Source organism: Maniola hyperantus, chromosome 8 (genome assembly GCF_902806685.2).
Source record: "Maniola hyperantus chromosome 8, iAphHyp1.2, whole genome shotgun sequence".
Classification (NCBI taxonomy): domain Eukaryota; kingdom Metazoa; phylum Arthropoda; class Insecta; order Lepidoptera; family Nymphalidae; genus Maniola; species Maniola hyperantus.
In genome coordinates this window covers 11379874-11404940 of record NC_048543.1, presented here as the reverse complement: position 1 = coordinate 11404940, position 25067 = coordinate 11379874, and the positions used below count along the sequence as shown (strand labels likewise).

General features: G+C 35.1%; 1 protein-coding gene across 4 annotated transcripts in view; it reads right to left on the bottom strand.

Annotated features, from left to right (window-relative positions):
• LOC117984616 (uncharacterized) overlaps positions 1-25067 on the bottom strand; it is a 127334-nt gene that overhangs the window by 44968 nt on the left and 57299 nt on the right. For all 4 annotated transcript variants that reach the window (XM_069500167.1, XM_034971235.2, XM_069500166.1 and 1 more), the window contains exon 3: positions 12053-12217. In XM_069500167.1, coding sequence (XP_069356268.1) covers positions 12053-12217 — 165 coding nt within the window. The remainder of the gene's footprint in view (positions 1-12052; positions 12218-25067) is intronic.

Sequence of the window (25067 nt, the reverse complement as noted above, 5' to 3'; positions counted from 1 at the left end):
CACACGCGAGGTAGCTTCGTACATCGACTAGGGTACATTCGTACATAGTGGGGAGCCTTCGTACACAGGAATTAAAAAGGCTATTTTATATGAAATTAAACATTTATTGATATCAAAATTAACACAGAATCAACCTTAAACATAGTAATAACTAACAATATGGTGTTTACAAACAATTTGTTACAATTTAAGTCATTCATTAATCAACATTCTAATTTACCGTTATAGTAACTCGCGTTTCATCTCTTTAGCCTTCTGTTTTCTCTCTTGTTCTTCTTTTTTCATCTTTTTTGTTCTTTCCTTTTCTATCAGTCTATTTTTTTCGGGATTATATGTTATATCCTTAATTTTTCTAATACTTTTCCTTTCTTTGTGTCTTTTTAGGTGCATTCTCATTCACTTTAGGCTAAGGTAAAAGGTTGCATAATTTCTGGCGTCATCATCCCACAGTTGATGTAGATGGTGATGGAGGTGGCAATCTTGATGATAGATCTTGTTGAGTAAGAGTTATTTCTTTGGGAGTTGAATTGGGATAGCGCCTATGTCAAAAATAAACGATTTCTTAGTAATTATTATTAAACAGAGGGTCTTCCAAATTTCGTGAAATCCACGTCCATTGTAAGTTTTAACAATTACTAAACTGATTCTAAAGTTGTCGATTTAAATATAAAGAGTACGTCAAATGTTTATGACGTCATATCTATGTATATCTTTTATACAAGCTGCCATAGGTACCTACTAAGCCAGCGTTTTGACGTTTGATAAGAAGTTGCTGATTTGACTTATAGCGCAGCTAACCACAGGCATGAAACTTCGAAGAAAGAAAACATCGAGGTTTCACCCACACTGGCAGGCGTCAAATGTCACCTATATTTGACGCTCGGTAGGCTATGAAACTACTAGGTATTTTTGATTTAACGACACCCCTAGCCTAATATTTAGCAGATGTCGATTTCAGGATCAAACCGAGAGTTTCTTCACTCTAGTTCTACTCTGCTAGTCAAGGCACCACCACTATTTGTTGCATGTTATCATCTGGGAGTGGTTTAGAATTGGAATCCCATAACCCAGTTAGTGCAAAAACGATCCTGAACTCACGCGGGGTGCATTCGTAAAGTACGAATCCACCCCACTCCTAACTGCACGAAGGTACCCCAACTAAAAAAATCAAACAATAAATTTAAAACAAAAATAACGGTGAAGGTTATCCCAAAATTAATGTTTACACATGAATCTGAGGCACTTATCCAAAGACTATTATATGTTACTTTAACAATTTGAGCCAAGCTTATTACGAATTAATGTCGTCAAAGATGAGTCGAAAAATTATTTTCGCGGTGTGAAAACACGTTTTGACTTATTCTAAAAAAACTGACTGTTGTACAGCCACTGCACTTAGCTGTGAGCCTATGAATATGAGCGGGCCTCACATATACAAAAACACAAACGCGTCACCATGTAGCATAGTGTAGATATGACTGTTGTACGAATGCTCCCTCTGTACGAATCCTACCTGCTTTCCTCTACATATTCGAGAATAGTGTACCTACACGGATGTTAGAAAATTAAACCGTGAGAATGCCTATAAATATTAAAGCCATGTCCTACGCCGCCGCGCCGTTTAAAAGGGAGTGAAAAGTAAAATTAGAAAAGTTAAATAACGCTACCTACCTTACAACAATTATTTTGCGTACCTTTATCCTACATAATACAGAGTTTCCCAGTAAAAATGCGATATGCTATTTAAATATTCACGAAATAAAAGTCTTCAGGGATGACAATTATAAAGTTTTTAATGTAAATTCCCTATGGGTTGATCTTTAAAATATACCGTGCAAAAAATAAAACAAAACAATTTCGTAGGTAGTTTCCAACGAGTATGTTGGAAGGTAGGTTTCATATATTCGTTTCGCTGTTCGATTTTCTTTTTGCAAAGAAACCTCCGCTATCGACACAGACTTTTAGAAAATTTGTAGACGGGCAAGGATTTTTGGTACTTACAGCTATATTTGTTATTTTATCGTTTTTATTGTTCCGTAATCTAAGATTTAAGCTGTAGATTGAGTAAAACAGCTAGATTAAAGTACTGTGTGACCACGTATGAGATAGCGATAGTACGACGTAACGATTACCATTGTTTAGTAGTAAATATTTGTATAAACTATTAACCGATCAACAGTATTTTCTATTAAACGTTTTTTATGTGAAAACAAATAAATAACTAATGAGAAATACAATGACGCCACGAATTCTCAAGTTTGTTTTGCAACTAAAGTTGTATTCCTTCCTTGTAAAAATCGGTTACACGATAAGGGACTAAAAATAGGTTAGCTGCGTCTCTGCTTATCACATTAGTAACTTTATCTGTGCTCTCTTTTTAGTGTGAATGAGAAAGCAAACGTTCCTTTATCTAGCTTTATTACTCTATCTACGATTTAAACACTATTATTTAAAAAAATTAAGGGTTTTAAAAATGAATGGAACTTAAATTAAAAAAAAACGGCCAAGTGCGAGTCAGGCTCGCGCAATGAGGGTTCCGTACTACAGTCGTATTTTTTCGACATTTTGCACGATAATTCAAAAACTATGATGCATAAAAATAAATAAAAATCTGTTTTAGAATGTACGTACAGGTGAAGACCTTTCATATGACTTGATATTGTCACTCACTTCGAAAGTTGAAAATACTAATTATAAGTTCATGACCACAATTTAATTTTTTTGTGTGAAATTACCCTAAATTCACGATTTTCAGATTTTTCCCCAAATGTCAGCTATAAGATCTACCTACCTGCCAAATTTCATGAAACAAAGTGATCCCATAAGGGTTCTGTTTTTCCTTTTGAGGTACGGAACCCTAAAAATAGAAGTATCGCTATTTAGTCTAACGACGTTGTGTTACTTAAAACATTCAAGTTATAATAAATTATTTTTTCGTAAATCGTTTTGAATTTGTGCCAAAAAGGAAGTGGGCGATGTGACTTGTGAGAGGTCGCAAGGAAAGCCGCACCCTTTGCATGAAAGGGAATAATGACGCTATTTTGTTCAAGATTTGGGAGTTTAATTACTTGCTTAGCGTTGGATTTTCCGGAACATTACGCCCCGTCATGGCGGATGCCCTTTGTAAAATGTTCTTTAATTTTCAAAGTAAGGCCAACTGAGATTTTCGATATTGTAGGCGATTGTCACACTTACATTATAAAACCGAAAGATTGTATGTGTGTGTGTGTGTACGTGTGTGTGTGTGTGTGTGTGTGTGTGTGTGTGTGCGCGCGCGTTTCACGCAAAAACTACTGAACGGATTTGTCTAAAATTTGGAATGAAGATAGATCTCGTGAGGAAAATCCATCATGAACCAGCCACGGGGGAGCTATGTCGGAACCGACTAAAACTTCACGAAGTTCCATCCCACCGCTAACGACGGAGCACAATTGACCGAAAACGCCGCCGCCGCGCCGGCGGATGTCCGCCGCAGCAGACCCACCGCTGGGGCACTACGTGCCCCCAAACACCGTTACCGGAACCAGAGCACGCCAACTAACCCGAGGACCACACCGGGACCGCACCGGCCCGCGTCCAACATCCACAGGTTTCGCGGCTAGGGCTCGCGGGGAGGGCAATTCCTTCTCCACGTTCCCCATCCTCAACAACTCCCTTACCCGTCACCAAACTGGACAGTCAGGAATCGGTCGGTTAACCAGTGATTGAATCGGTGATGAAACATTCATCACAGCCACACCTTCCGCTCCTGAGACTATGCCCCATGGATGCATCTACTGCGTCTCCTGAGATAAATTATAGCCTGGATTAACACAGGCTATTCAGCTAGTTTAAAAATAAAGACTCCTTACGGCATCGTATTATGATGACATACTAAAAACTTCTTTACAGGTTATACACAGGTCATTAAATTTTAATGTAATGAAAAAGGTACTTTAGCCTAGTTACACAAGTGAAGTATAGATGGCGGGCGTGCGACTTTAAATCGCGTGGACACTAAACGTTCATGTGCACCCAAATAGCAGAAATTACTAATATTTGTTGGCTATTGTAGCTAGTTACCTACCTACCATATTTTTGAAGTGCCCACCTAGTATATCTAGATGGCATAAAAAAATTAAAATTGCCATTAATAACTTTAAAAGGAACCTACACCTACAGTCTACAGTATAAAGTACGCGTCGGCCGTCAGGTCAAGATGACGCACGACCCCCGCGCTAGCCCGGTGCGGGATAGAACAGGTGACGTGTGCGGGGCGTCCCCCCACCTCATCTCATACCCCGATTGCCATCTTGACCTGTACCTGACGAGTGACGCGTACTATATCTGGTAGGGTAAAAAGTTTTCTGTTGAACAGGTAAGTATATTATTCTCTCATCATCATCATCATCAGCCTGTGGACGCCCACTGTTGGACATAGGCCTTCCCTATAGAGCGCCACCACACCCGGTCCTCAGCCTTCCTCATCCAGCCACTTCCCGCCAGCCTCTTTATATCGGCGGTTATTATTCTTTAAAAAAATAAAATTTTTAGTCGCCAACTGGTTTCATACTATTTATATTAGCATTTTGCATGAAAAATTCAGTGTACACTACCTCCTACTAGTTTATGTTAGCATAACGCTAAGTCAACATTACATGCCCCTTGCGTGAGCGGTTTTCCAAGCATTGTGTCTACACACACTGTTTACGTACGTTGTAAACTGCTACGCAGTGAAATTTCTAGCAACTATGCACAATACGAGCTTAATATTATAACTAATAGGAATAGGAGACGATCGTTATACTGACTCTTTGTTATTTAATCTAAATATATAAAAGGAAAAGCTGACTGACCGACTGATCTATCAATGCACATCTCAAATTATTGGAAGGATCGAACTGTGAAAGATAGCTATTATAACATTCGCTAAGAAAGGATTTTTGAAAATTCAAAGTAAAATTTTTAAAAATCCTGAGGTAAGTCTTTGTTTTCCCGTAGTAAAAAGTTGCAAAAACTTACGTCGATCCATTACTGTGATGAAATGATGGTGTGATTGAAGGACAAACCAACAATCAAACACATTTTTGTATGTATATTATTATTAGTCATGTTTTTTATTTGATTTCTTTTCTTTAAAAAAAAAGTTGCTTGTGATTCAAATTACATATGCATACCTATATACTATATAATAATGTATACCTACTGTATGTGAGGTGTTGCGAGCTCTATCGAAATACCTTGCGAATAGTCCTACCTATTGAAATGCATAGAATATTACAAGTTGAGACTTATACTGATTGCTTTGGTAGAAAACTTTCAATAGATTTGAAATAGGATGACGGATAGATAATGCAGTGCTAGCAATATTACAAAAACTCAAACGGATGAAAAGTCGAAATCTAATTTCATTTACCCGAAGGCAGCGTCGATTGGAAGTTGGATTCTATCAAGAACAATCGAAAGCGCAGAATTTATAGACTATGGCTTGGCTGCAATCAGACCTGGTGGTAAGTGATGATGCAGCCTAAGATGGAGTGCGCTTGCCAAGAAGATGCCTATTCATTCTTGACTTGAAGGTACCTATATTATAACTGGAGGAGAAAACTGCTGCTGAAAGGGTGTTCCAAATCTTAGCGGTTCGAATCAGAAATGTGGAGGCAAATCGTTTCGTACGTATCCGTGGAATTTCGACTACTTACGGGTGCAGGCCTTGGCAATGCCTTACGGTTACGTAAACCTTCTATTCTATAGGTTATAGACCAAAACCGAATTGTCGCGATTGGCCTAGGCAATCCCAAGAATGGCCAGGCCCAGAGCACTACCAAAACTTCCGCTTGTGTCTAACATTTTTTTGGGCCAATCTAAAAGTGCCTTAAAATATCCCAAAGCCGAATTGATAAAAGTTTATTACCAAATCGCATCCACCTAGCTAAGGAATGAAACTTTTTGAAAAAATAATTCCCAAGTGATTTAATCGCTGTAATCGGTCTGTAAGGAAATTAATAATTGAAGAAACTATAACACTACATGGTACTTACTTAGATTGTTAATTTTTTTAAGGCAACTTGTGATCGAACGTGCAGTTCGCGGCAGAAAGTAATGTACATCGGCCTTTAGAATGATACTTTGGTTTTGTAGAGCATTGTCTCCTATATGACTTTTTGTCGGTGTCAACGAAGTAGACAACGCTCTACAAATCTGCTATCTCCTTCTAAAGGTCGATGAACATTTTTTCTGCCGCATACTGTAAACTGTTATGGATTTAGAGATAATGTCAATATGTTTATAGAGACGTGTGTAAAATAGTTCCGCATACAAAGCCCAGTGAATGTATAACATACAGAGTACAGACATGTCAAAAACAGCCGTAGCCGTCGAGAATAAAACACAGCAGCAAAGCCAGCACCCAATTTATCACTACAAAACACGAGACAACCATAAATCATGTGTAACATATTCAGAATCATATGCCTAAACGTGGCCTAAACGGTTGTAAGCCAAATTTGCTGTTGGCTTTTTGCTGGCCCGTACAGAGTTAGCTGCAAATGACGCAGGTCGAAGCTTACCCAGGTAACCGTAGGCCTTGCATACAAATTGAATACCTAAATGAGATGATACCTTTCGCGATGGCATTCAACACGTAATTTGAACACGTTTGTTTTTGGTTTTTCGAGTAATTTGATAGTTGTGATACAATTCGGACAACAAGGTTCGACGCGTACCTGCGTAGAGTGGAACCAAATCGTCGTCACCGTTATGCTAATGCAAAGGAAGCTTAGTTTGAGTTTCCATAATTTCTTTAAAGTGTAGGTAAAAACATTCATAAAAATTATATATACATAGTTTGGATAAGTACTTAGTTACCAAAATAAACAGGCTCCGCCTCGGCTCCACATCACTTTGCAGGTGTGCGTTGTGTGTTAGATCATTGTAGCGAAGTCGTTCAATAAAAGTTGTTCTACAAACTGAAAAGAACATTTTAACGAAGTGACAGAACTGACGGACAAAAATTAACACTTTTATAAATTGGTCTCTTTCTGTAATGTCGTCTCATGGTTTTTAAAATCAGTTTTCCTAGTGGTGATCGCTTATCGAAAGTGTGTTTACTGCGTGGTGACGTTTCGAATGCCATAGCGACTAGGGCCCTTATTGGCTCGCAACACACGAAGCCAGATTAGGCCCTGCAATAAAAACAGTAATGGAAATCCCTAATACGCCAAAGTATTTTAGCAGCGTAATATATTTGTTTCAAAGATTTTGGACTTCGGAGAGTAATTGAATATGAATAGGTAGCGAAAAAAGTGCTAAAAGGTGCGCCGTGCATGTAGATAATTTCCTAAAAGAACAGTATTTCAGAATTGCTGTAAGTATTATTAGGTTTAGTTAGAGCCGTCGCATGTCGTAGGTTTGGAGTGAAATGGGGCCAGGTGTTTTTTGATAACAACAACTCCGCTTTGTGTACTTTGATATCAATTGAAAGTGGTATTCATTATGATGGAAATTAAATACTGAGGTGACAAAGAAGACACATCTGATATGGCCAATGGCCACTGGCCATTACAGATGTCAGATTAAATACAGGTTTTTAATAGAGTGGCCGCTATTTTAGGATAAAGTAAAATGGCGGACTGCTAGGTATACCAAAATATTTAAAGCCCTTTGTGTAAGTCCACAAGTCGCGGGCATAAGCTAGTTATTTATGAAGTTTGTAGGAACACTGTAATTATGACTATGAGCTTTTTGTTTAATTAGAATAGTAGCATAGAAAATGAGGAGGCTATGTTGTCAAGGCTTTTAATTAATTTAGTTACGCTTTTGTAAATTCTGGTAACATAATTTAAGGCAAGTTACCAAAATTATACATTGCAAAAGTAGGTAGGTGATGATCAATTTTACAGCAGATTAATTTAGCTCACTTGCGTATAGAATAACCTACTACTATTTATTAATTAGATAACCCGAATAACGGGTATCGTTTCATTCGATGGACATTCACACACAGTTGGACATAGATCTCTCATCTCTTGAAGAGATTCCCATTTCTTCTAGTTTTCTACACGGCATCGTATCGGAACACTAAGTCGTTTGGCGGCACGCTATGTAGGGTGGTAACTAGCCACGGCCGAAGGGAGGCCGTCAATATGCATTGACTACCATGACTATATATTAGTATGTTTCACAACTTCAATACAGCAGGGATAATGAGAAACAATACCTACTATATGATATATGTAATAATATGAGTGACCTACCTGAGTGTTTGGGGCGATATACTGATATGCAAAACTTAAGATAATTATTTTACGGTGCTCGTTTGTGTTCGATAAAAGCAAGGTAAACCCGCGATTATTGTATAAAGAGCTTGTTAACCCATTTTTCAGTATATTTTACAGATAATTTTTGAGGTGTAGTGTCAGTGTTGAAAAATTGGAATTAATTAAAAAACACCGCTTATCGCTCACGTTCGCACGTTTTAAGCCAATATCTGTTAACGCAATTAAGGATAATGGGCCCTTTCTAAATTGGATCGTACCCATCATCGAACAATGTTTTCAGTTCAAATCAACCCTTTTATATGACGGACAAAAAGTTTTCACCCAATTCTTTCGGAGATAAAGCATTTCACTCGTAGTATCGGATGTATTTTTAAAAGCTTTTTATTAGTTTGACTTGTTCGTGTGTTGTCCTTCCGTCGAAATTGGTAACTTGAAGTTCAGCTAGGTAGGTACTTCAAATTCCCGATTGAGTTGAATTTTCATGTGCGGATGAAAATTATTAGATAACTAGCTTATGCTCGCGACTTCGACTGTCCGCGTAGATGACACAAATTTCCAACCCCTATTTCACCCCCTTAGGGGTTGAATTATCAGAAATCCTTTCTTAGCGGATGTCTACGTCAAAATATCTATCTGCATGCCAAATTCCAGCCCGATTCTATGCGTTGATAGATCAGTCAGTCAGTCACCTTTTCCTTTTATATATTTAGATACTGAGCGTATTCGATATTCTGTTAATATAATAGTATTAATGCATATGAAATCATTAAAAATTATTAAAAATGTTCTTTTTAATAAACGAGCTGCAGCCTGAAGCCGCCTCCCGTAATGCGTCAATCATACAAATGCAATATGTCGGAGATCCAATTTCTTGATTGCAATTCTCATCAGAAGTAAGCAACGTGTTCGTTTAATGTAATTAAAGTGTAAAAGTGCTCGTTCTGATTACTTTATAGGGTTCCGTACCTCAAAAGGAAAAACCGGCCAATTGCGAGTTAGACTCGCGCACCGAGGGTTCCGTATCACCCGTACCCGTACTATTTTTTTCGACATTTTGCATGATAAATCAAAATGGTATTGTATAATCTTAATGTGAAAGTTGAAAATACTATTTTTTTTGTGATGTAACCACAAATTCACGGTTTTCGGATTTATTCCTTTCCTTGTGCTATAAAGACCTCCCCGCCAAATTTCATAATTCTAGGTCAACGGCATGTACCCTATAGGTTTTCTTGACAGACGCAACAGACGGACAGACAGACAGCGACCTGTACCTACCTACTAGGTATAATGCACATCGAACGTAAAATATTATGTTACTGAAACTCCGGAAAGGACAAAAGTTTTTTTGCATCCCCTTTATTTATCTCGGCAAGCGAGGGTTAAGGTTTCCTGTCGATAAAGATAAAAGGATAAAATGCCATTTGCATTTTCACGTTGTTTTTTTAAATTAACCCTTCAATGTTTCAAGTTTGTAATGATGTGAGTTTTTATTCTAGACATCTTAATATTTAAAAGGAAAAGGACTGACTGAACTGACTGACTGATCTATCAACGCACAGCTCAAACTATTTGAAAGATCGGGCTAAAATTTAGCATGCAGATAGCTATTATAGCGTAGACATTCGTTAAGAAAGGATTTTTGAAAATTCAACCTCTAACGGCGATTACGCACTGCACCTCCGTCATCCGAGTTCCATACAAACAAAAAGGAACGTATTTTCACGGACTCGGATCGGATGAGTGCAGAATCGCCGTAAGGGTGTACAATAGGGGTTTCAAATTTGTGTAGTCCACGCGAATGAAATCGCGAGCATTAGCTAGTTCAGTTATAAAATTGAAAATATTTCAAACATTTTGACGAGACATTCCAATTAATTAAATTATATACTTAATACCATTCTATTTGAATTTGTTATTGTAAACCAGTGTATTATTTTAAATTTTGCATAGATTTAGCATTCGAATAACAGAGAATTTTCAATATTCAAATTTCAATTGCTTTTACCATTGCTCTTGTATTAATTTGAAAATGCGTATGAAAACAGTATTTGTTCTTGATTAGGGTATAAAATAATTTTGATAAAGTATAAAAGTACCTACAATGAAAGAGTAAAAATGTAATACTTATAGCGAATACTGTAACAGTTAATTCAAATGTAGCAATAAGAACTGAATCACTTTCACCGAATTAGCTTCTCAAGAACTACGAGTAGGCAATGACAGAGGGAATTATGCTTGAATAATTTAGTTCAGAAACTACATTTACAAAGGTGTGGCTAAGCATATTAGGTCGGAGTGTGGAGCAGTTTTGTGCTCCTAGTTTCTGATAGTACCCTGGTACTTTATTTGCAACTGTTACGTATTGTTCTGTAGTAACTGAGTACCAACAAACTTTAACTTTGTCGGTCTGTCTATTTCAATATATTCGTTCTGAAACGATCGGAGCATCTAACCATAAACTACCTAAATATAGTAGGTAATGAAGCAGAGCGACAAAATAAAGGATTGAGTTAAAAATTAAGGATTCGTTGGGTAATTCTCGCTTAGTCATTTACTTCACCGTGAAGTGTAGGTAAATACGAGTATTTCCCTGAAATATAAACTGATTCACAAGAGGAATTAGCATAAATTTATTAGAGGGAAGTGCTTTTCGCTTTAAGTACCATTTGACACAAATGGAACTGAATAAAGAATGTAATGAAAAAAAAGTTAATTATACTTCTTAGAAAGATATATTAAAAACAAGTGACAAGTGATTTTGAATAGTCAAGTGAATCTACCAGGTTAATCAATAGCCATACAATTATTTTCTTAAATTTCCTTTTCAAAGGAACGTCCGCGTCGCCCTAAATCTATCAAATTAATTAAAACTTCTGAGAAACTCTCAGCTTAAGAAAATTTAAAGAATTATCCAATTTTGTTTAAGCCTACTTATATTACCTATAATGTCTTTGGTAAGAATCTTGTAAAATGGTCGTTATTCAAAATAAGATTTAAAAAATATTGTAGTATAAATTTGCTACTCATAAGAAATTATCGCAGCATGTTTCAAAAATTACATTTTACTATCTGATGCCCGCGACTTCGTCGGCGTGGAATTAGGTTTTTTAAAAATCCCGAGAGGGAACTCCTTGATTTTCCGAGATAAAAAGCAGCCTATGTCACTCTCCAGGTCTTTATCTATACCCATGCAAAAAATCACGTTAACCCGTTGCACCGTTGAAATGTGATTGAAGGACAAACCAACAAACAAACACACTTTCGCATTTATAATATTAGTACTGATTTTACACTGGATTTTGGACTACATTTTTCAAGTGAAAACTTCTATAGGTGCGTTGGAAAATTTTGAGATGGGAAGAAACGTCAAGGTCATGTCACCGACATGCTAATGCAACAGTGCTCGGATTTTTTATACTATTTTATACATGGCATAATTTTGTACCTATATCAAATATTTGAAAAGAGCAACCGCCGAGTTTCTTGCTGGTTCTTCTCGGCAGGAAAGGCATTCCGAACCAGTGGTAGATGCATCCGACTATTCGTAAGCACTTGTAAAAGTTTATACGAATAAAAAAGATTTTCATTTTCATTTTCATTTTTTTTTCATTTTTTCCTTTAGGTACTTGTGCTATAAAACATTTCTACTTGCCAAATTTCATGATTCTAGGTCAACGTTAAGTACCTACCCCTATAGGTTTTGATTCCTCCGAATTTACAGACAGACAACGAAGTGATCGTATAAGGGTTCCTATTTTTTCTGTAGATACGGAACCCTAAAAATTACTTACCATCAGTGATAAACGGATAGACAGTCCGCAGCTCTGCTTCATACTGCTCAAGAGATATCGCCGGTACGATGGGAGGTACGAAGTCCTCCTCCGGCGACCGCTCCGACCCGTAACCCTGGTCGAAACCAGGATCTTGAAGCTTCCATACTGGCTCAGCATTGGAACCTGAACAAAAATAACACATATTGTTACACACATAATTAAAAAAAAGACTAATTACGCCAATTTAGAAATTAGATCATCGATATTTCAAATCTATAATTGTTTTATGGTACCTAAGTACTTAAATATAATATTTTTATCTTTAAAGATTCTAGCAGTTGCCAGCTCTTGGTACGCGCTAAATATTTAATTCGCAGATGGAGAAAAAAATACGCTTGCCTGCTAAAGTTACTGTAAAATCGGTTCAGTCGTTGGTAATCAAAACAATTATGTGATAAGAAACCTAGTTTTCTAATTTTTTTTTTCGTATATTAATTCGATCTGATATTCTAATTAGCTGATGCTCGCGACTTGGTCTGCGTGGATTTAGGATTTTAAAAATTCAGTTACAACTTTTTATTTTTCCGGGATAAAAATTGGTATATGTCACTTTTCAGGTCTTAATTAAAAAAATAACGGATAGTGCACAAAAAATACTAAACACTTAATAAATAAAAATAAATGGATACGTATATCCGGTATATCTAAAAAAACTTTATAAAATTAATAAAAAGTAATAAAGCCATATTTTAATTCAAAATTGGATTGCTTATAAATTTCTTATTATATTATATTATATTATTATAATATATGCCATAGTTAAATATAGAATAAGCTCTAACAATCTATGTAAAAAGGAACTCCGTCACTCAAACAATGTTGAACGGAGAATTAGGTAGGTAGGTATATAAATAAGTAACATGGAAATCAAATGAAAACTTTCTAAATAACCCCTTACAGAATTACAGTTCTAAGACAAAACAAATCCCTTTAAACATTAACAATTCTAAAAACACACTTAAAGAGGTCTATAGCCGCCATCAACTTAGGAATGTACCTAATCAAGTCTCAACAAATACTAAAATGGAGTAATTATGCAAAACGAGAAAAAGGCCTTTGGATAAAAGAAAACAAAATCTCATTATATAGGCATTACTCCTTTGCTATTATTTTCGCCTCACCCCTTTTCTTCGTTTCTGTAAATAGCTGAAAACTTTTTTCTTTAATATAGGCCGAGAGATCGTCATGAATTTAATTTTAAGACAAGTACTTACTATTTTATGAGTGCTCCAAAAGTAATTTTCATAAAATAATATACTGAATGTCAGAAGCCTGCCACTTGCCAGGATGATAACCTAGTCCTAAACATATTTTTTATTTTCAAAAATGTGGCAGTTGAAATGTTTCATAGCATTTTAACTCAAAAAATGCGAAAATTTGTGTGTATGTTTGTTACTCTTTCACGAAAAAACTACTGGATGGATTTGGCTGTGGATACTACTTTTTATCCCGGAAAATCAAAGAGTTCCCAAAGAATTTAAAAAACTATAATATTGTATAAGTTAATATTATTGTTCTGTGCATTTCTACTGTGGTTAGTTTATAATATTATATAAAAGGAAAAGCTGACTGATTGATCCATAAACGCACAGCTTAAACTACTAGAAGGATGGGGCATGCAGATAGCTATTATGACCTAGACATCCGCTAAGAAGGGATTTTTGAAAATTCAACCCCAAAAGGGTTAAAATAGGGGTTTGAAATTTGTGTAGTCCACGCGGACGAAGTCGCGAGCTTAAGCTAGTAGACAATAAAAATTAGAATAGTAATACTGGACTAGGATCGCGAGAATGGCGATATTTATATTATTGACACGGTTTTATCAACTGACTTTCTTGACAGTCTGTTTTTCTACCGGGTGGTACAAATTTTGATTTTTTTTTTTGATATAATGAGGTTTCAATTACAAAATAATTCTGGACCGTTATAAGGACTGCGATCAAATAATCCACCTGCTCTTAAGCGTCTGTAGTTTTCAATTGTAATTAAATTCGGAATCTCAACCATGTTCAGATAGCCGATCTTGTCGTTAAAAAACAACTTTTACAACCTTTCGTACACTTTCATTGCTTTTTAATTAAAATTTTAAAAACACTACACTAATTTTACATAATGAAGTTTTTGTAAGCTTTCGTAATAATTCAATAACAATTCAACTTTTTAAATAAAAATTATGCATGAAATCGGTAAAATAAATTGGGTAAAATGTCGAATATGTTGTGATATTTTACAAAACTTACTTATATATGGGTATGTTAATCATGATTAATAGTTAGTTCTCAGTTCTCACAAAGATCTCGTTTCATTCGCAACAGAATTAAAGCGTTTAAACGATTCTCATTATATTATCTATCTTTGCAAAGTAGTACTTTGAAAGTACGTAGGTACTTCTTTGTGAAACTAATTTGTAGACAAAGCTGACAAAGTTTACCTTAGGATATTTAACTAAGAAATTATGAATATAATGAGAAAAAATAAAGTTTCCTAGCGGAAGCATTTCAAAAATGAAAAACATCCTTTTCAAAATAGAAAAGTTTAGGTACTGTTAAAAGGTCTACATGATACATACCTACGAGTTGTTTGGAAGAACCTTCTTATTTATGTTAAGGTTCTTAATTGAAATGATTAATTGTTAGTATAATGAGATAAGTTAATTAGACAAATACTACTAGTAGGGCACGACTTAGAACATTCCAAATGGCAAATGGAAACCAAACAATTCCACAGTCCAACCATATGTAAGTAATTTCTATATTGGCAGTCTCTAGTCACCTTACAGGGGATTTAGAAATTGTTCAACACTAGTGTTGGTCGCTTCCGGTAAAAGAAATTGAAAATCGATATATTGAAAATTGATTTTTTAATTCGAGTCAAACTGTCTGATGTGCGTAGTAAACTAATCAGTTTTATTTTTGAACATGTAATCGAGTTGTTCTTATGTTTTTTATTTGTATTAAATTAGATAAATAAAATGTAAAATATCATGGAATTGGTATTTTTATTCATTTGAATTAAATTTGATAAAAAAATGCAATATTATAGAAATAGTATTATAGTTAATAGTCACTTTTCCTTAAAATAATTTACAGTAACCAGCAGGAAATATTGTACATCGACTATTAGAAAGAGGCTTCGGCGTCGTAGAGCGTTGTCTCTGTCAGTCATACCTATGTGACGTTTTGTCGGTCTCAACGACCGAGACAACGCTCTACACAACCTCTATCTCTTTCTAAAGGTCGATGTAAAATATTTCCCATTTAAAATCTTTTGTTTTGCTCACAAGTTGACCTTTTTTCTCGATAAAATTAGACCTATAGGTATTGACAAAGTTGGGTGGAAGCAACCGGCTGAGCTTTCAATTGCCCTCAAGATGGTGTTGTGTATTGCTACATATTGTAACTTAGATTTGAAAAGAGCAACTTCTGAGTTTCTTGCCAGCTCTTCTCAGTAGAGTCTGCATTCGGAACCTGTGGTGGAGTCAGACGTACTGTACGCGGCAGAAAATAATATACATCGACCTTTAGAAAGAGATAGCGGTTACCGACAAAACGTCACATAGGTATGGGAGACAGAGACAACGCTCTACAAAGGGGAAATGTCATTCTAAGGTCCGATGTACATTATTTTCTGCCGCGTAATGTAGCAATAAGTGTGACAAGTGAACATTATACTACTACAACAACACTACATGAAATAAATAAATTTTGATTTTGATTTATTTCCAGCAACGATCAATAGCAACGATCTACTTATAAGCTTGAAATTTTCTATTAGACCACAGGTGTGACGACTAAGGCTTACTTTAGTTACTACTTATACCTAACTAATCGCAAAAAACGCTACGCTATAATGCACTGCGAACAATACGAACTCTGCCTCCAGTTTAAATAGCATAGCAACAAGCTGATAAACAAAGCTTAACTAATATCGATTATTTTTAAGTTAATAAGTTGTACACTGTACATCCCTACTCGATGCAGCATTGAAACTTAAAGCACGTACGCGTTGTCTCTATCCAGGATCGAGATCTTCTCTATTTCAATTCACTTAAGGCAATAGAGGTACTTTAAGTAAATTATTTGGAACAGTAAACTTTGATATTGTAGTACGATCATTACAATTAGCTTCCATTGCTATTTTATATGTAGCACGTATTCATTCGCCATTTATTATACGGCCCGCTATTTCTTAGGTTATATTTTTTTCTAGATTTTAAACTATTCTCCTCCCTTTGACATGGTGTATTTTATACTTACTCTCAGGTCAGAACTTTGATTCGCTATTGCCTTTTGACCTATTTTTGCTCCATATAGGTAAATCAGTAAGAGTGTAAACTGTAAGTATAAGCAACTTATAGATTTCTAAGGGCCGATTATTCAATCGTTAAATAACTTATAATATATTAGAATAAATTTGACGTTTTAACAGATTTCCTACACAAAAACTATCGAAACCACAATTTTATTTGAATTTGTGATTTATTCTGTGCGTAAACGCAATCTCTATACTGAACTAAAGTGATAGGACTAAATATATTTATATAATGCTCTCTGGAAATTATAGCACTACCCTCTAACAAATAAACCTGGAATAGCGGTGGAATAGTTATACTCTGTTTTGTCTTTTTCCTTCAAATGTCAAATTACTGATGACAGAGAAAGACAAAACAGAGCATAACTATTCTACCGCTAGGTTTATTTGTTAGAGGGCTAGAGTTTAGGGATTGTGTACCAGAATACCACAGTGGCATTGCCTTTATGGTACAGTATATCGATAAACGTTGGGGCCTCATGTGCTGAAATGGCAGTCTCGCACGGAAAGCTATAGTCACAAAATGTAGGTCTCTATTTTATACAGTGATCTGTATCAGTACAGTTGTGTTACAGTAGGTATTAATAAAGCCCTATTAGGCGTCGTAGTCACCACCATACCGGCAAGGCCGTGCCGCCAGGCGATTTAGCGTTCCGGTACGATGCCATGTAGAAACCGATCAGGGGTATGGGTTTAATGAAACTGCCATATCCCTTCCAAGTTAACCCACTTCCATTTTAGACTGCATCATCACTTATCATCAGGTGAGATCGCATAGATTTAACTTGTATCAGAATTAAAAAAAAGAGTCTTAGGAAGCCGTTGGACATAAGCAACACACGACATGGTATGACGTTGAGTATAAGAAATGAGAATCTCTTCAAGAGATCACAGATCTACATAATATGTCTAGCTGTGAACGTCCATCGGATGGAACGACAGCGGTTATTCTGGTTATCTAATTAATGAGAACCACCTCCTTTTTGGAAGTCGGTTGATAAAATAATAGCAGATTATTCTAGTATAGAAGATACAGTACCAGATATGTTTACGTGAGTTTAACGAATACATAGTCCAGGTCCATAATAGTCGTAAACACATTCGCAATAATAGACAACAATATCTAACGTGTAAGTATAAACCATGTTTAAAAGAACAAAAGTAAAATATCGGTTTGCGTGTCATGGATTAGTTAGGGGCTTTCTAGAGTAGGTACGGCGTTACTAACTTTGATTTATCGCACCGCCTATGCTTTCGGTACGTTTTGTAACGTGAAGAGATTTATGGGGATATGCTAATGTGATGTCGGCGTACTATTTCTGTGCTTGCCTCGAAGTAGGTTTTGTTTCAAACTTGCAAATTCTACTGAAATAAGGTGGTCTGTAGTATTCTTTAAGCAAATTGTAAAGGGATGCGTGATTTGAAATATTTTAATTTGTAGGAATGCTTTTACATTACAAATTTCTTTAACTATAAAAACTATAGTCGGGTTTACTAGCTTAAGTTTTATCGATAGTAGGAATATATACCTGCCTAATATAATATTCAGATTCAGATTCAGATTCAGATTTATTTGCTTTCATGTACATATTACGTGGTAAGTACATATTTTACGACTAAAAGTATCATTAGCAAATAAGTGGTAAGGTACGCACAACAGACGGAAACGTTTAAGTGCGGAAACCAGCCCAGAGCGAAGAAGAAGAAGAAGAAGTGGTAAGGTCTCTGCTAATAGAATTTACGTGACAAAAAGTAAATGTAATTAATGACTGTCCTATTTACTAAGTACTTAATACGGGAATTATCCATTGCAATCACGCCGAAACGTTCGGAATTCCACAAATACACAATTCACAAACTATACCTGTTATATTCCAGTATGAACCAATCTATCTATCCTTACGAAAACACGGTAGCTAAGTATGTAGGTACTTGAATTAAATTTGAAAAAATCGCTGGCATTACCTTTAAAAAAAAACGTGCAAATGATACACATTTCTTCAGATACGCACATGAATTTTAAAAAAAGGTGCTCTTCTTATTATTTCTTTTGTAATACTTTCTTTATTTCCTCTCAAGGCTAAGAACCGTCTCTACTCAAGATCCTTGAGACGAGGAGTGAATCGTCATGGTATAATTAGTGGCAGTTTTCTTTTAAGCTTTGGATTCTTGCAAGTTGTGGGCTTTAGTATTTTGAAATATTTTTTTTATTCTTTATAGAACGGTGTTAAAGGTTTCATACCCGAAGGCCGCCAATATGGGCTCCTCTTACTAGGCCTCCGCTGTCCGTCAACCTGTCCGCCCATATGCCCGTCTGTCTGTCAGCGGGCTGTATCTCATGAACTGTAATAGGTATAGAGACTTGAAATTTTCACAATGTGTCAAAAACACAAAAATCAAAAAGTTTACAGTGTTGCACGATGATACGGAACCCTTCAAGTCAAACGACCAAGTGCGAGCCTGCGACTCGCATTTGATCGTTTTTTGTATGCGACCTTATCACTGGAGAGGAGACTAGACTAGAAGTATTCCTACTTAAATAAATAAATGGCGTAAGTGAAAAAAAAGAACAGTGCCGCTAGTGAAAAATGAAAAGTTTTGTCTGGTGAATGTCAGCTCCACTTGTCAGTGCCTCTAGGCAGCCCGCTAAGTTTCTAGAGTATGCTCGGATGAGTGGAGCGACGAATGGCGGGAAGAAAATAGTATTTCCGCACAATAGGCGAAAATTGTATAGGTATCTACTTAATTGAATTTATCAGCGCCGAAAATTAAGGGAATCACATATTTTGTTTGAAAGGATGTATGTAGTCTATAGTAAGCGTGGGTTACCTATACCTAAGTGCTTGCTTTGATGTTACGAGTATTTAGGCATCAATACGAAGTTGAATTGAATGCCGCAAGCTTAGAATAGGCCGCAATAGTATTTCTAGATTTTTAAGATTTATAGCAGCTACACACTTCTATAAATCTAAATTTAAAAAATAAGCAAAATAAAGTGGAAAGTCTCGTACAACGGTTATGGATTATTAAATTACTAGATGATGCCCGCGACTTTGTCCGAGTGGATTTAGGTTTTTTAATCCCGTGGGAACTCCTTGATTTTCCGGGATAAAAAGTAGCCTATGTCCTACCCCGGGATGAAACGAATTTACGAAAATTACGAAATTTGGTACAGAGATAGCTTGATCTCTGTACCAAATTTCGTCAAAATCGGTTGAACGGTTGAGCCGTGAAAAACTAGCAGACAGACAGACAGACACACTTTCGCATTTATAATATTAGTATGAAATGAAATGAAATGAAATGAAATGAAAATGAAATGAAATGAAAATCTTTTTTTATTCGTATAAACTTTTACAAGTGCTTACGAATAGTCGGATGCATCTACCACTGGTTCGGAATGCCTTTCCTGCCGAGAAGAACCAGCAAGAAACTCGGCGGTTGCTCTTTTCAAATATTTGATATAGGTACAAAATTATGCCATGTATAAAATAGTATTTGCAGTCTTGTGCGTTGCTGGAACGAGCTGCAGGTCAAATCCACGCTCTTTTATCATTTAGATAATCTTCAATTGTGTAATATGCTTTTTTCAGGAGCATATTTTTAATAGATTTTTTAAACTTGTGCAAAGGTAAGTCCAAAATAGTTTGCGGGATTTTATTATAAAAGGTAATACCAATACCCACAAATGACTTTTGGACTTTCCTGAGGCGGAAGGCAGGAGCTGCATGGATATGGATTTGTAAGCATTGCATCCAAAACTTGATCTAAGTAAAGAGAAGAGACGAATATTATTTCCATTCTATTTGTGGTACCTAGGATAATGCAGCGATAATGTTCTCGGTGTATTTTGGCCTCGGGACGAGGTCCCGAATATACTGGTTGTACCTACCTACTAAATGATAGACGAGAAACGGAAAGCGGGGCTTTTGTTGTATTGAAACGGATCGAATTAATGTTTGAATTTCCTACGCATTCACGTTTATTGTACGCTAATGGAAGCCAAAATGTCAGAAAATCACAACAAACGGATTATGGCTTTTAGAGAATAATGTATAGTAAATTTAAAGTTTAAAACCTAATCACAAACTTTTAAAAATATGATAGGTACTTACAAAAAATAGGTTATCATAATATGTTTTCAAAACAGCTGCAATGAATAAATTTAATTATGAAATTAAAGTATATATCCGTTTTTTACTTAATACATTGACTCTTTCTAATAATTTAGTAAAATAAGAGAACATTCAACATTTTTTAAAAGTTTTAGGTATATTTAGTTTTTATTATGTTCACTTTATGATCAAAATATTGAAGGAACTAGCTGATGCTCACGGCTTAGTCCACGTGGTTTTAGGTTTATAAAAATCCCGTAGAGTCCGTTTCATTTTCGGGGATAAAAAGTAGCTACCTATGTTACTCTCTAGGTCTATAACCATATCCATATGACACCACAGATAAAATATATTTATTTTAATATTATATCAAATTTCAGCGTAATATGTGAGTACATTTTCAATGTTTAGTTAAATATATTTTACTTACATGTGTGGCATCCTTTATATACCAATATAATGTACAATAATAACGTGAGAAATGGGGAAACAACATTATAATAGTTAATTATTAAATATCCAATAAGTATCGACGTTCATAAGTGTAATAATATAGGCTAAATGTCTGTTCTATATTAATATATTAATTTATACACATAATATCCTATAATATAATTCTGTAAGATATATGGATATATGTTTTTATTCAAATCGGACTACATAATCCAATAAAGAATTGATTTTAGTTTAACTTATTCCGAATCATAAATGCTGGCTATGTCAAAAGGGTAGGAATATAAACTATATTGGAATAATATTTCAATGTTAACGCAAATTAAATACAAATGAAATTGCAAGAAACTCAATTTTACATTATTGACTCTTTCGAGTTTCGGTTGTTAAAACACTAGAACAACATAATATAATGTTACAAAAATCCCGTATTTTAGGTCAGCAAAAGTTTTGCAGAAAATAGCTACCGTAGATTTCTATCTTAGAATCATTTAAACTGAGACTAAAGATAAACAATTTTACAAAATATATGGAATGTGAAGTCGATTCGATGACAAATAAAATAAATTTATCGTTACGCACCATTTCATAAGAAACAAATATTTAATATCTTTACGAAAAATGAGATGATTGGACTATGATTATAAAATTTTCTATTAAAATTAAGAGAAAGAGCACAGTTAAGTTGCCTTTAATAATAATGTTCAGTAATACAAACAATAATTTATTATTTAAATTGAAAATTTATTTCATACTATGTAATCAAAGAAATTTTTATTTTGGCATTTGATATTTTACTGCCTATTAAAAAAAACTACTGATTGAAAGAATAAAATTATTTAAAGATCTTAAGAACTTCAATTCTATAACATATTCTAATAAACTATAACTACCTACCTACATGGTTCACAAGTCAGCGGCATATCGATAACATAATATATTGAACCGTTGAAGCAATCTTAGGCTGTATATACAACGCTGAACTACACCGTCACAAAATAACAATACGACAATCACTCAAAAACCCATAAAATTTTAAAAACGGTTTATTTGAAAAAGTTACTTAGAAATTGGAATCAATATAAATAAAAAAATTGTCTCCTACATCTTTTGATTCATACTATTTAACTTTTAACTACTTAAATTACCTGAAGCCCGTAAAGTCCAATATTGTTTAGAGGTAAGACCTCAGAAGTCAGAATACACAAAAGGAAAATACCTAACTTTGAAATATTATGAGTACGTAACCTGTAGAGATATACATATAATACATTGGATAAGACATCTAATATACCTTTCGTAGGTAGAGATTTAAGACCTTTATTACCTATTCATGGAAGATCTTTTGAAGAAGGATTAATACGTAATTCGAGTATAAAGGCTGTTAGATATCGCCCGGGCCATGAGATACGAAGTATTTAGATTATTATAGCTACATTCTTAACAAATTACGGCTTTTCCTATTGTAGAAGAGGAAACAAAACAGATCAAATAATTGTTTGAAATTCAAACGTTTTCGTGTTTGCTCGTATTACTAAATGAGGATTGAAATAATAATATTATTTCAGCTTAGAATGAAAAGGGATAAAGGAAATTTAATATTGTGGCGATGTTTAAACAAATTTCATCCATACCTATTCTCTTATCTTTCTCATTGCCTAAATGCGAAAGTGTGTTTGTTTGTTGGTTTGTGTTTCAATCACGCTGCAATGGAGCTGGAGATTTAGTCGCGGGCATCAGCTATGTGTATTTTATATTATTCAAAGCCAAGATTGGTAGGCGAATAAAGATAATTCAGTCCAGAAATTTTGGACTTACTTGACGACAGACAATATGGCCGATTGTCGCCTCAAAGTCTCGTTCGCGACCAAGGTTACACGTGAAAAGCAAATGGCCTGGGAGCCCGTGGGAATTTTTGAAGGTACATTATGATAAAAGAGGTATAAAGCTGAAAGTTTGAAATGTAATACTTCACAGAATATGAAAAATCTCTTTTAATGATCTTAATCTATTGTTTTTTATTTTTATTTGCTCCATTTATAGCTGAAACCTATTTTGTGTGCCTTTATAATTAAAAAAAAAAAAAAAAACTTGGCGTACCTGCTTGAACGATGTGACTTCTATGTCATAATTTTTGAAGTTGCTTGTTTACATATAAAAACACGGAACGTTTGCATTTATTTATTTAAAAAAAGGCTTAGCTGTAAAATTTCCTTTGATTAAAAAACCGGCCAAGTGCGAGTCAGGCTCGCGCAACGAGGGTTCCGTACTGCAGTCGTATTTTTCAACATTTTGCACGATAATTCAAAAACTATGATGCATAAAAATAAATAATAATCTGTTTTAGAATGCACAGGTGAAGACCTTTCATATTATACCCCACTTGATGTATCTTATTCGAATCTTTGTTGAATTGTTATCTTACTTCGAAAGTTGGAAATACTAATTATTAGTTTATGACCACAATTAATTTTTTTTTTGTGTGATATAACCACAAATTCGCGGTTTTCAGATACTTCCCCTAATACCAGCTATATGACCCACCTACCTACCAAATTTCATGATTCTAAGTCAACGGGAAGTACCCTGTAGTTTCTTGACAGACCGACAGACAGACAGACGGATAGACAACAAAGTGATCCTATTATAAGGGTTCCGTTTTTCCTTTTGAGGTACGGAACCCTAAAAATTTTAATACTGAGCATTTTCATAGTAACCAATATTTAATTAAGAGTTATTGGTAAAATAAATTGTATTTAAAATTGTAATTATGTACATTGACCATTACAAGTAAATTCAGATAGAATTACGATAAATTATTCCAAAGTAGCCAAGGCTAAACATGGTTGTGTGATGATTAAATACTTACCATTAAGGTAAAGATAAATTAATATTGTGCTTAAAATTGTTTTAGAAGACAGTTTAGGAAATATTTACTCCGTAAATCATTAATCACCTTGGCATCCTAATTTCGGAAATTTCAAACTATGAGGATAAGATCTAAAAGCATTTTATTAATTTTCGTAAACGAAAGGAAGTCAGAAGATTAATTGAGGTAGTTCTTGCACGCGGCAGCCACTCAGAGCCAAGGAGATCAGTTTCAGAGCACACTTGCGACGAAACCTGCCTGACTATGCTTACGCTGGCCATACACGATCATGTTTACCGGTCGAGTTTGCAGTGGACTTGAAGCGGCGTCCAGTAAACTTGAAGGTGTATGGCTATTAGTGTGCGGTGTATAGCTATCAGTCGACTTCAAGTCTAAAGCCATCTAAAGGCACACTAACTGAATCATCAACGCCCAGCCTAAGCCCTTGGACCTAGAAACGCGAAATTTTGGTTCGCAGTTCCATTTATAAAGTAGATGTTTGAAGGCCAAACACTTATCTCTCTCACGGAAAGCGAATTTTTGCACTTAAAATACACATTTATTTATTGCGAATCTGGGTAAACAGGTACTTAGGTATAATCATAAGTGCGAAATTTTTTGTATAAAACCACCTGCTAAATATCAGTGCTATAGACCTTGATCACTAGTTAAATTACTATAGCAAACGAAAAATCTGAAAATCAGTTCATGTGAAAAATAGCCAGTCAGATCAAGTGGTCAAGAAAAATGAAAACTTCACCTAATTAGAATGATTTTAAAGTAGTAGATAATAATGGCCATCTCTGGTTTAAACGTGTCATGCAAAGACTGACTTTGAGCCTTCAGCCTAGGCTAGCAAACAGTTTTTTAACTGAAATAATTCACTGGGAACTAGTAACTGCCTCAACTTTAAAGCACAGGAATACCGGAGTGTAATCCCGGGCCGAATTGCGAAATACCAGCGCGTTCACTATACTTGGTATATAAAGTTACGGAACCAAGAACCAAGAGCCCCGAAAGCGAAATTTTTATGTACTGGTAAAATATAGATACACCTAAAAGACTACCTGATCAGTCCGGCTTCGCCCTGGTGAACTATGGTCTATATTACTTCTGGATTAAGTGCCTATAACTTTCTAATGGTGAAAAAGTTATTAAAATCAGTTCAGCAGTCACAGAATTTATCGATTACAAACAAACAAATCTTTCCTCTATGACATTTGTG